Source organism: Pelophylax lessonae, assembly GCF_965119305.1.
Source record: "Pelophylax lessonae genome assembly, chromosome: 6".
Classification (NCBI taxonomy): domain Eukaryota; kingdom Metazoa; phylum Chordata; class Amphibia; order Anura; family Ranidae; genus Pelophylax; species Pelophylax lessonae.
In genome coordinates this window covers 230,218,801-230,230,977 of record NC_138773.1, presented here as the reverse complement: position 1 = coordinate 230,230,977, position 12,177 = coordinate 230,218,801, and the positions used below count along the sequence as shown (strand labels likewise).

Sequence of the window (12,177 nt, the reverse complement as noted above, 5' to 3'; positions counted from 1 at the left end):
TGGGTGGCTTAGGCAGCTAATTTCCATTCCCTATCATTGGTTCAGTCCACCAGATCGATCTTTGTTTCTTAGACATTTTAGCATCCAGCATCCATTTTGCAGGCTTGCAAGGTCACTACCTGGTCTTCTGTTCATACTTTCTGAGAGTTTTACCTGGTTGATTTTCAAGCCTACACTGATGCAGGCTTCAGCTGCAAGGTGCGTCAGTGCTTAAAGCTGTCATTTGAGTGTTTCATGTCTGTTGACCCTTGGTTTTTTTGGGCCAGTTTCTGTTTGCAATATTGTTGCCCACCCCTCAGTATATTGCTTGTGAATTTCTCATGGTCTATTACTTCCTTTACTGTATGATTAGGATAGTGACAATTTCGACTTGCCAGAGAGCTCCATATCTTGGAGTCCAGTACACGACACAGGTCTCCTCTGTTTCTTCGTTTTGCTTTCTACCAAACTACCGGCCCTGTGCCTGTACAGTACTCCATTATATGGAATTTACCGGTTAGTCAAAAATCCTATTTCTCTTTCGCTTATTGATGGACACGACTCCTGATCTTCATTACCATTGGGTTATACTGCCCCCTACGAGAGTAGGACACTAGGCAGAACAAGAATCTGGCTATGCCTATGGGCAGTCCCAGGGGGGTATACTCCCTCTCTCTGCTAAAGGGAATTAAGTTTTTTTTCTGCCTAGTCTGGAGTAAGGACCTAGTTCCTTGCTGGGATCTCTAGTCCAGGCAGATTTTTACTTTTTAGATAGAAATTTTTTTCTCCTGGAATTTTTCCTGTGAGATCTACAAACCACTGCCGGACTGGGTGGCAGGCTGGATAATCTAGATCTAGTGGTCACCCCAGTCTGGCCACTGAACGCATGCAGACCTCAGCTTCACGCTAGGTCGGCCGCGACATAGTCCCACTGGATGGGGCCTGGCCTGCAAGTTAAGCGCCCCGCATACGACCCGGTCTCGGCCTGAGTTGCAGCGTTCCTCTTAGCCGACAGCCTCCCATGTTCCCAATGGAGAGGGGTTCTGTCTGAAGCGCTGCCCACCAGGTTCCTGGTATGGTGAGTAGCTGTCCCCCCTCTCCCCCTGGAAGGTTTTGGGGTGGGCGTGGGCCCCTCCTTAGGACTGTCGAACCCCGTGTTCCCCTCCTTCCCGTCAGGAACCTCCCTTTCATCTGTCCCCTCTCCACTTATGCTGGAGCTGTGTGGGTGGTCTGTTCACCTCCTGGGGTGGGGGCAGGGCGCAAGGGGGGCCAGGGGGGTGCGCTGCCTGCGACCAGACGATCAGCTCTGCGGGGGGGTTCTATGGTTCTATCTGGTGGGGGCTCCTGCCAGGGAACCCCTCCCGTCCTGCCTGGGTCTGTCCTTAAGGCCTAGGGATCCCTCCTGGGTCCGCTATTTTGCTGTAGCCTGTATGTTTCTATGCACGGCGGCCATGTTTGTGTAGCCTGGTGGCCATTTTGCGGTGGTTTGCAATTGAAAATGACAGTGGAGCCCTGTGGGCTGTGATTTCAGCTGTGGGAGCCTGTTCTCCTCCCCTGGTGCTGACTCCTGTATCTTTTCACTTCCTGATCGCTGCACTTGGAGTGCAGATTATCCTGGTGGCTGCAGCTGCCTGTTTCTGCTGGGTGGTGAGTCTGTTAGGGTTCCCTCCCTCTCTGCTGAGGATTGCTTGGTGCTTGTGCCTGGCGTGGTGGGGGTTTTCACTTTGCAGTGTTCCCCTTTGCAGTCCAAACCATCCATTGTTGCACTAACGGCGGTCTTGGAGTCTTTTGTGTCTCCGGTGGAGGTGGCTTACTGGCGACAGGCTACCAAAAAGTGAACCCCGCCTTCGCCTGCCTCATATGTCTCATCAGATCCTGAATCTGATTCGGCGGCTGCAGACATGGGTCACCCTGCTGGATCTGCAACCATGCGCCCGGAATCCCCTGATAATGAGGATGATTACTCAACATCTGAATACGCGCACGAAAAGGTGCTGGTGGAAACACTGAATGTATCTGTGCGTGAGACCTTGAAGATGACAGACGCAGCTGCGACGGAGGCACAGGTTCCATTTGGCACTTACAAACCATCCAGAGCGGCAAAGGTGTTTCCTTTTTCTGCCTATTTTGACAAAATTGTCGCTAAAGAGTGGGGACGACCAAAGCGTCCCCTTGGGGTCCCTAAGCGATTTTACAGGCGTTACCCCTATGAAGAGTCCCTTATTAAGAAGTGGATGATGGTGGACCCTCCGGTTTCCAAGGCAACCATGCATCTATATATCACATAAATACCCCCTGAAGCGCGGTACTTCCCCCCATTCTTTCTGTCTTTCAACTGTAAGGCAACCATTATTCCGTTTGAAAAGTCCCTGGCCTTAAGGGATCCGGCTGACAGGAAGGTGGAGGCTGTGGCCTGCAATATGTACACTCTGGCTGTTTCGGCACTGAGACTGGTATTCACCATTGTCCTGGTGTCAAACTCTGACCAAGTGGGCTAAGCTTTTACGCCGTGAACTAGAGGGAGAACAGCTCCCCCTGCCTTTGCTGAGCTGGCGGACCAGCTGGTCCAAGGGCTGCAGTTTATTTGCGATGCCTCTTTGGATGCAGCTCCCCTAGTGGCTCGGCTCTCTATTTTGGCAGTGGTCCTTCTGCGTGTCTTTTTGCTCAAATGCTGATCTTCGGACAAGACTTCTAAAAAGGTCTTGCCTTTCCAGGAGATCGCCTGTTTGGAGCTACCCTGGATAAGATCATTAAAGGTCTTAAAGGGGGGGAAGAATACCTTTCTCCAACAGGCTACTAAGAGCGAGGAACCCCATTGTAGATGTGGGCCCTCCTTGGCTCATAAGAAGTTTTTTCGTCCCTCAGGGTCGACTGACAAGGGCTCGTAGTCTTTCAGGGCCTGGTCTGGCTAGTCAAGAACGGGCTTCTCCAGACCTGCAGACAAGGCTCCTTCAGCATGAAGGTACCCCATTACCTGTATCGGGAGGTAGGGGGACGTCTTCGCTGGTTCCCAGACCGTGGACTTCCCTGGTACAAGACAAGTGGGTCCACGAAGTCATTCAGTCCGGCTACAAGATTGTTTCACTCTTGTCCCCCGGCAAGGTTCTTTCCTTCCAACTTGCGCCTGTCTCCTGATCGTTTACAGGGTATGTTTGGGGGGCAGTACATGACCTGTTGCTTCAAGGGGTTACTGTCCCGATTCTGACTTTGGAAAGTTTTCAGGGTTTTTACTCAAAACTGTTTACAGTTCCCAGAATGGAAGGCAAGGTGCATCAAATCCTGGACCTCAAGGCACTGAACTGCTTTGTGCGGGTGCAGAAGTTCAGGATGGAGTCTGTTCGCATGGTGGCGGCATCCCTGCATCAGGGGGATTTTCTTGCCTCTATCGACATCAAGGATGCCTAACTACACATTCCTATCTGCTCCTCAGTTCTTCACAAAAGTGTTGGGCCCGGTGATAGCATTTTAGCGCCAACAGGGGATTGCGGTACTGGGCTACTTGGACGACCTTTTTCTGAATGCGGAGTCTCCTACTGCTCTGGTGGACAACCTGGAAATCACCATACGAACTCTGCGGGAGTTCCGCTAGATTCAGAATTTTCAGAAGTCTACACTTGTTCTGTCTACAAAGATGGACTATCTGGGTCTGACTCTGGACTCGGCCTTGGCCAGAGTTCTCCTTCCTCTGGACAAACTCCAGAAATTGCAGGCTGCAATTCATCTCTTGCTGTCCAGCAGATGGTCTTCCCTCCGGACTTGCATGCAGGTGCTGGGCCTGATGGTGTCTACCTTTTTGAGGTGGTTCTGTTTGCACAGTTTCATACGACGTCCCTGCAAAGGGAGTTTCTGGCCAAATCGAATTTCCAATCCAGCTGAGCCGGGGAACGAAGGAGTCCCTGATATGGTGGCTTCGTTCTTCAGCGCTTCGTCTGGGAAAATCCTTCCTCTCCTTATATTGGACAGTGATCACCACGGATGCCAGCCTGTCCGGCGGGGGGAGGCGTCCTCGGTAAACTTTCTGCTCCAGGGATCTGGACACTGGAAGAGTCCAGACTTCCGATCAATGTATCTGAACTCCGAGCTATCTGACTGTGTCTTGACCATTGGGCGGGTAGTCTTCCGAGATGTCTAGTGTGCATTCAATCGGACAATGCCACGGCCATGGCTAATGTCAGTCACCGGTGGGGGGCAGAAAAAGTCTCCTGGCGGCTCTGGAGGTAGCTGGAATACTAAGGTAGGCAAAACGGTTCATTTCACCCTCTCCCCCGTACACATTCCAGGAGGGGGGGGTTGAACTGGCAGGCGGATTACTTCAGTCGGCAGGCGTTGGACCAAGCGGAGCGGTCCCTTCATCCGGAGGTGTTTTTTCAGTTGTGTCTCTGGTGGGGCATCCCCGAGGTGGATCTCTTGGCGTCTCAGCTCAACAGAAAGGTGCAGAGGTTTGTGGCTCGATCATGGGATCCTCTGGCAGATGCCACAGAAGCGCTGGTTGCCCTGTGGGGTCAGTATTGTCTGATTTATGTCTTCCCTCCTCTCAAGCTTCTGCCAAGACTTCTACACAGGATCGAGGCAGAATGGATTCTGGTCATCTTAGTGGCTCTGGACTGGCCTCCCCGGGCTTGGTACGCCGATCTGATGCGGCTTATCGCAGACTTTTCTTGGAGGCTTCCTCTCAGGGAGGATCTTCTGTCGCAAGGACCGATCGTCCATCCTGCCTTACTGTCAGTCGCTGATTCCTACACTGTTAAAAGCTAGGAAATCTACTTCTAGGAAGATCTACCATCGTACGTGGAAGACGTACATTGCGTGATGTGAGTCTCTTGAGGTTCATCCTCACTCCTTCTCGGTGGCTCGGATCTTGACCTGCCTTGAATGGGGGTTAAACAGAAATTGAGTACCATCAAGGGCCAGGTGTAGGCTTTGGCGGTCTTCTTCCAACTATCCTTGGCAACACACTCCCTGGTGAGTAGCTTTCTTCAGGGTGTCTGATATTTGGTTCCTCCGGTGCGGTCTCTGTTGCCGCCTTGGCACCTCAATTTGCTGCTTTTGGTCCCCTAGAAGCCTCCCTTTGAGAATCTTCAGGAGATTCACTTGCTTACATTGTCTCGGATTTTCATTTGAATGAAGACATTGTGTTTCCTTCCCTGTGTCCCAGGCCTAAACATCCAAAGGAAATTGCTTTGCATGCCTTGGAGGTGATCCGGGCAATTAGGGTGTACTTGGGAGGTACATAGTCTTTTAGGGAGTCAGACTACCTATTTGTGCTCACGGATGGGCCTCGGAAAGGGTTGTCTGCTTCCTCTGTGACCATTTCCAGATGAATCAGACAGACTTATTATTATTATTATCATCATCATCATCATCAGGTTATTCAGGCCTTTTCCATCAGGGATCAGGTTCCTCCTTTCCCTGTCAATGCGCACTCTACTCAGGCGCCTCGGAAAGGGTTGTCTGCTTCCTCTGTGACCATTTCCAGATGAATCAGGCAGACTTATTATTATTATCATCATCAGGTTATTCAGGCCTTTTCCATCAGGGATCAGGTTCCTCCTTTCCCTGTCAAGGCGCACTCTACTCAGGCGCTTAGTGCTGGGCCTTACATCATCAAGCATCAGTGATGCAGGTTTACAAGGCGGCCACCTGGTCGTCGGTGCACACGTTCATAAAGTGGATGTGTTAGCATATGCGGATGCTTCTTTTGGCCCCAAGGTTTTGTGTGCTGCTTTTTAGAGGACCTGATCCTCTTTGAGGGTGTATTTTTTTTTTTTTTTTCAGGTAGGCTCCAGTTGTTTTAGTTCAGGTCCTGTTGCCTGGTTGGTTACTGTTTAGCCTTGGGAATTTTTTTGCTGCTTTGGGATGTCCCAATGGTTATAAAGATCAGGAGCTGTGTCCGTCAATGAGCGAAAGAGAAAATGGGATTTTTGACTTACCGTAAAATCCATGTCTCTGATGTTCATTGACGGACAGAGCACCCACCCCTCTGTAATTCTTCTGACACTGCTTGTGACTAAACGGGGGAACCTATAGCAGAGAAAGGGAGTATACCCCCTGGGACTGCCCATACGCATAACCAGATTATTTTTCTGCCTAGTGTCCTACTCTTGTAGGGGGCAGTATATCCCAATGGTTATGAAGATCAGGAGTAGTGTCCGTCAATGAACATCAGAGAAATGGATTTTACGGTAAGTCAAAAATCCCATTTTTTTGCATTCACCTTAAAATCAACTTCTTGGCATCCATTAAAAATTCCAATGCTACCAAACTGAGGCATGCTTGTAGTGGGAGAGGTTATCCAGGTTGGCCTGCCTTTTTTTTTTTTCTTTTGGCCAATCTTTAATTCTCCTGTAGAAGGAGTCCCTCAATGGACACCAAGAAACCGATTTTATATTGAATACAAAAGTCCTATTTTTCTGGCAGATGTTCAGTATCTGCATCTCTGTATATAGCATATGCAAGGTTTCTGAAATTCATACATTTTATGTCCTTCTTTTGTGCCAGGTTGACAGTGATACAATTTGGAATGAAGTACATTCTTCTGGGGCTGCCCGCCTAGCTGTGGGGTGTGTAGTTGAACTTGCCTCAAAGGTTGTGGCAGGAGAGCTAAAGGTATGTGCTTGCACATGGCAAATAATCCCCACTGCACCCTCCCCTATAGAATCGACATGAAAAAGGGCCCTTTTCTTTATTACCGGAAGTCTGTTTACAACAGTATTAGTCATTTAAAATTCAGGTCCAGCTAACGCTGAACGGTAGTATAGTAGTAGTATAGTCTTAATAGTAGTATAGTATGCTCCGAATCAACTAAATTTTCTGCATAAAAAAATTTCCTCTTATCCCATAAAGTTCACCCCACCTTCTGCCAGCATTGTAACATTTAAATACATTAATTGGTTGCCATTGTAAAGGCTGTCAGGTGGTGTAATTAGTATTGTCAGTTAAGGAAGAGGTCCTAATGTTGTGCACTTTATTTGAAAAGGGTTTTCAAACTATATGTTGTTTTTTTATTGCTTAATAAGTGAAATGGGATATTCAGCTCATTAAAAAAATTAGGCGGCTTCTAAAACCACTAGTAAAAAATTATTGTAAGTATTCACCTGTTCAGCCTTCTGTTAAGAGCCTGGACAAACATACTTAGATAGATATTTGTATTTAGGTATGTGGGTTAAACAATAAGTCCACCTTTCATAAAAAAAAAAAATAATAATAATAATGCACATATTTTTGCATGTAAAAAAATGTGTATTATATTTTTTACTAGAAGCCGGCAAAGCATTGCGGATCACGGGTGCAAAGCAGGACTCCTGCAGACTGTCAGTGTAAGCTGTCTAATTGTACAAACAGTTTCACAATGACAGGAAGAAACAATGAACTATTTAAGTGCTCAACAGCGCCCTGGTAGTTCGTTGACAATTACAAGCTGACAGCCACAAAGGATGTTGTTAGTTGTAGTTCTCCCTAAGTGTTTTACCACTATAATAAAGAGGACTCTTACCAAAACATGTGGCCCCTTTATATAAAAAGCCATGAGAGCTTGTAAATGTGTTATTTGTAGGGGAACTTGTATCACCTCCTAATCTCTGCCTGTAATCGCCAAGATCTCCCATCAAAAAACGAGAAATGCTCAATTCAAATATAAAAAGAGGCCCACATAGTATAAAACTGTATATGCATTGTAGTATTAAAATAAATACCTAGCCATTGACAATGGTTGAAAACAACAAGCACTTGATAGTAAAATGCCAGTCCCGGGATCCAGTCCAAAAACGTCCTGGTTACAGCTTGCATAGTGACGTTACAAGCATAAGCTTTACCCAAAAAATGGGTGGAACATGTACCATGCTCCCAAAGGTGAACTTACCCTTTAAAGGGTATGTGAATATCAAAATCTAATTCCATATACAGTATCTCACAAAAGTGAGTACACTCCTCACATTTTTGTAAATATTTTAATATCTTTTCATGTGACAACACTGAAGAAATTACACTTTGTTACAATGTAAAGTAGTGAGTGTACAGCTTGTATAACAGTGTAAATTTGCTGTCCCCTTAAAATAACTCAGCACACAGCCAATAATGTCAAAACCGTGGGCAACAAAAGTGAGTACACCTCTAAATTGAAATGTCCAAATTCTGCCCAAAGTGTCAATATTTTGTGTGGCCACCATTATGTTCCAGCACTGCCTTAACCCTCTTGGACATGGAGTTCACCAGAGCTTCACAGGTTGCCACTGGAGTCCTCTTCCACTCCTCCATGACTGGATCACCGAGCTGGTGGATGTTAGAGACCTTGCACTCCTCCACCATCCGTTTGAGGATGCCCCACAGATGCTAATTATGGGTTTGGTCTGAAAAGATGCATGGCCAGTCCATCACATTTACCCTCAGCTTCTTTAGCAAGGCAGTGATCTTCTTGGAGGTGTGTTTTTTATGGTCGTTCTCATGTTGGAATGTCTCTAAAGGGGAAGAAGCTCTGCTTCAGTATGTCACAGTACATGTTGGCCTTCACGGTTCCCTCAATGAACTGGAGCTCCCCAGTGCCGGCAGCACTCATGCAGCCCCGACCATGACACTCCCACCACCATGCTTGACTGTAGTAGGGAAGACACACTTGTCTTTGTACTCCTCACCTGCTTGCCGCCACACACGCTTGACACCATCTGAACCAAATAATTTTATCTTGGTCTCATCAGACCACAGGACATGTTTCTAGGAATCCATGTCCTTAGTCTTCTTGTCTTCAGCAAACTGTGGGCTTTCTTGTGCATCATATTTAGAAGAGGCTTCCTTCTGGGACGTCAGCCATGCAGACCAATTTGATGCAGTGTGCAGCGTATGGTCTGAGCACTGACAGGCTGACTCCCCACCCCTTCAACCTGTGTAGCAATGCTGGCAGGACTCGTACTTCTATATCCCAAGAAAAACCTTTGGATATGACGCTGAGCATGTGCACTCAACTTCTTTGGTCGACCATGGTGAGGCCTGTTCTAAGTGGAACCTGTCCTGTTAAACCGCTGTATGGTCTTGGCCACCATGCTGCAGCTCAGTTTCAGGGTCTTGGCAGTCTTCTTATAGCCTAGACCATCTTTATGTAGAGCAAAAATTATTTTTTTTTCAGATCCTCAGAGAGTTCTTTGCCAAGAGGTGCCATGTTGAACTTCCAGTAACCAGTATGAGAGAGTGAGAGTGATATAACACCAAATTTAACATACCCGATCCCCATTCACACCTGAGACCTTGTAACACTAACAAGTCACATGCCACCGGGAAGGGAAAATTTCTAATTGGGCCCAATTTGGACATTTTCACTTAGGGGTGTACTCACTTTTGTTGCCAGCGGTTTAGACATTAATGGCTGTGTGTTGAGTTATTTAAGGGGACAGCAAGTTTACACTGTTATACAAGCTGTACACTCACTACTTTACATTGTAGCAAAGTGTAATTTCTTAAGTGTTGTCACATGAAAAGGTATAATAAAATATTTACAAAAATATGAGGGGTGTACTCACTTTTGTGAGATGCTGTATATCCTTACCACAGCCTTAACATCAAAACTTCTAAGAGGACCCCATGCTTTGCTAATAAGTATAATTTGAAGGCTACCTTGCTTGCTGACATTGCTCTATTTGGGCCAAATTCAGGGCTGAATATCTGTAGCATGTTTTGGGCAAAGTGCTGTCAGTATAACCTATTCTATGAAGACTGTGTCTAGTTAGTATATATTTTCATCAAAGGTTTTTTACTTTTTAATAAAGGATCATCCAAAAGTGAAATTTTAGTCACAGGTGGCTAAAAGATACCCTTTGGTGTTAATATATATATATATATATATTGGATACTCCAGCAGTAAGATCCATCCTTCATATTTCCCAACTGTTTTTCTGCGCAGCTTTAGAGTTTTGGGGTGTTTCACCTGCCATTACAATTCTCAGTTCCTCCTGTTTTGTTCTCCATATTAAAGCAACTGAAAATTTGACAAGAAAATTGAGAATGGCCACAGAAGATGTCCAAACCTAGGAAATCTAGTAGGACCCATGCCCATGATATATGAAACTCCTAGGTGTTTTAATTCTACAGCATGTACCAAAAAAACAAAATATCCATCTGGGATCTGATGACCAATGGGATCTTGGCAATACAGGCAGTCTCTGGGTTACAAACCAAATCGGTTCTGTAGGTTTGTTGCATTTGTACCGTGTTTCCCCGAAAATAAGACCGGGTCTTATATTAATTTTGGCTACAAAAAACGCACTAGGGCTTATTTTCAGGGGATGTCTTATTTATTTATGGTATGTAAAAAGACGAACTTAAAGGGATTGTAACCCTAAAATAAATAAATATCCTGATCCTTTAAAGCATGGTAGACAGCACAGTGCTTGTGCTGTGTCATTTAGCCCTCTTTATGTTCCAAAAAACCTGGAATAAAATGTTAAAAAAAAGTTCTCTCCCTGTCAGCTCAGGAGTCAGCATTATGACATTCTGTAATCCCAAAAATAAACCTTGGATAAAGTCATTGTAAAAATATGGATTTTGTAAAAAGATTATGTAATGTGCAGTGTGTCTCCTTTTGTAACTTTATTGTGGAAAATACCATATTTACAGCGCCGCTGGGCACTCGCGTGACCCTCCGGAGCTCTACTTTCCCTCTCCGAATACTGCAGAAGGAGGGGCTGAGTTCAAGGATTTTACTAGGGCTTATTTTTGGGGTAGGGCTTATATTGCAGCCATCCCTGGAAATCATGCTAGGTCTTATTTTCCCGTTGTCTCCCTCCGTTTGTAAGTATGAGTCGTAAGTAAGTCAAATGTTTGTAACTCAGGGACTTGCCTGTATGTACATCTGCGCCCAGTTTATCCACTTTCCACCATACATACACCAATAAATACATAGCTTGTTGTTAGCAGTCGTGCCTTAGACAGCCCAATATACCATATTTGTTTAAACTTGTATTTCTCTTTCATTCATTGACGGACACAGCTCCCGATAGTCTTACCATTGGGTTATACTGCCCCCTACAGGAGTAGGACACTAGGGCAAAAAAAAGTCTGGCTACGCCTCTGGGCAGTTCCCGGGGATATACTCCCTCTCTCTCTGCTATAGGTTTTTTTTTGCCTATTTAGAAGTAAGGACATAGTTCCTTGCTGAGATCTCTAGTCCTGGCAATTTTTTTCTTTTTAGATAGAAATTTTTTTCTCCTGGATTTTTCCTGTGAGATCTACAATAAACTGCTGCACTGGGCGATGGACTGGATAATCTAGATCCAGTGGTGACCCCTTTCTGGCCAGCGAGCGCGAACAGACCCTAGCTCTGCCGGGACATAGCCCTACTGGACAGGGGCTGGCCTGCGAGTTAACAGCCTCGCAAGGTCGCATACGACCGGGTCTCGGCCCGTGTTGCAGCTTTGCTCCTGGCCGACAAGACCCCCCCCCCCCCATTGCGATGGAGAGGGGTTCTGTCTGGAGCAGTGGCCATGCGGTTCCTGGTATGGTAAGTAGCTGTGCCCCCTCTCCCCCTGGAGGATTTTGGGGTGTATGTGGGCCCCTCCTTGGGACAGTTGGACCCCCGGGTTCCCCTTCTTCCCGTCATGCATCCCCCTTTCATCCATCCCCCATCCTAAACCCCCCCCCCCTTCCACTTATGCTGGGGCTGCTTGCGTGATCTGGTCCACTTCCTGGGGTGGTGGCAGGGCGCTGTACTGGGGATGGGGGCTGGATGGGTTTGCCGCAGGGGGGGGAGGGGGGACTTGTACCTGGTGGGGGCTCCTGCCAGGGCCCCCGCCCTGCCTGGGTCTGTCCCTAAAGCCTAGGGATCCCTCCTGTGTCCCTGGAAGCCTCGTGGTGCTGCAATTTTGTTGTAGCTTGTGTGTTTCTTTGCACAGCGGCCATGTTTGTGTGGTGCGGTGGCCATTTTGCAGTGGTTTGCCATTGAAAATAGCAGCTACCATGACATTGGAGCCCTGTGGGCGGTGATTTCGTCGGAGGGAGCCCCCTCCTTATCCCCTAGTGCTGACTCCTCGATCCTTTCACTTCCTGATCGCCGCACGTGCAGTGCAAATTATCCTGGGGGCTGCAGGTGCCTGTTTCTGCTGGGTGGTGAGTCTGGTTGGGGTTCTCTCCCTCTCTGCTCAGGATTGCTTGGTGCTCTGTGCCTGGCGACTGGGTGGTGCTGCCAGCACGGTGAGGGTGTCCCTTGCAGTGGTTTTA

At 47.1% G+C, this 12,177-nt stretch overlaps 1 protein-coding gene across 6 annotated transcripts in view; it reads left to right on the top strand.

The window, feature by feature from the left end:
- HDAC4 (histone deacetylase 4) overlaps positions 1 to 12,177 on the top strand; it is a 666,648-nt gene that overhangs the window by 493,637 nt on the left and 160,834 nt on the right. For all 6 annotated transcript variants that reach the window (XM_082260868.1, XM_082260870.1, XM_082260869.1 and 3 more), the window contains one exon: positions 6,478 to 6,585. In XM_082260868.1, coding sequence (XP_082116994.1) covers positions 6,478 to 6,585 — 108 coding nt within the window. The remainder of the gene's footprint in view (positions 1 to 6,477; positions 6,586 to 12,177) is intronic.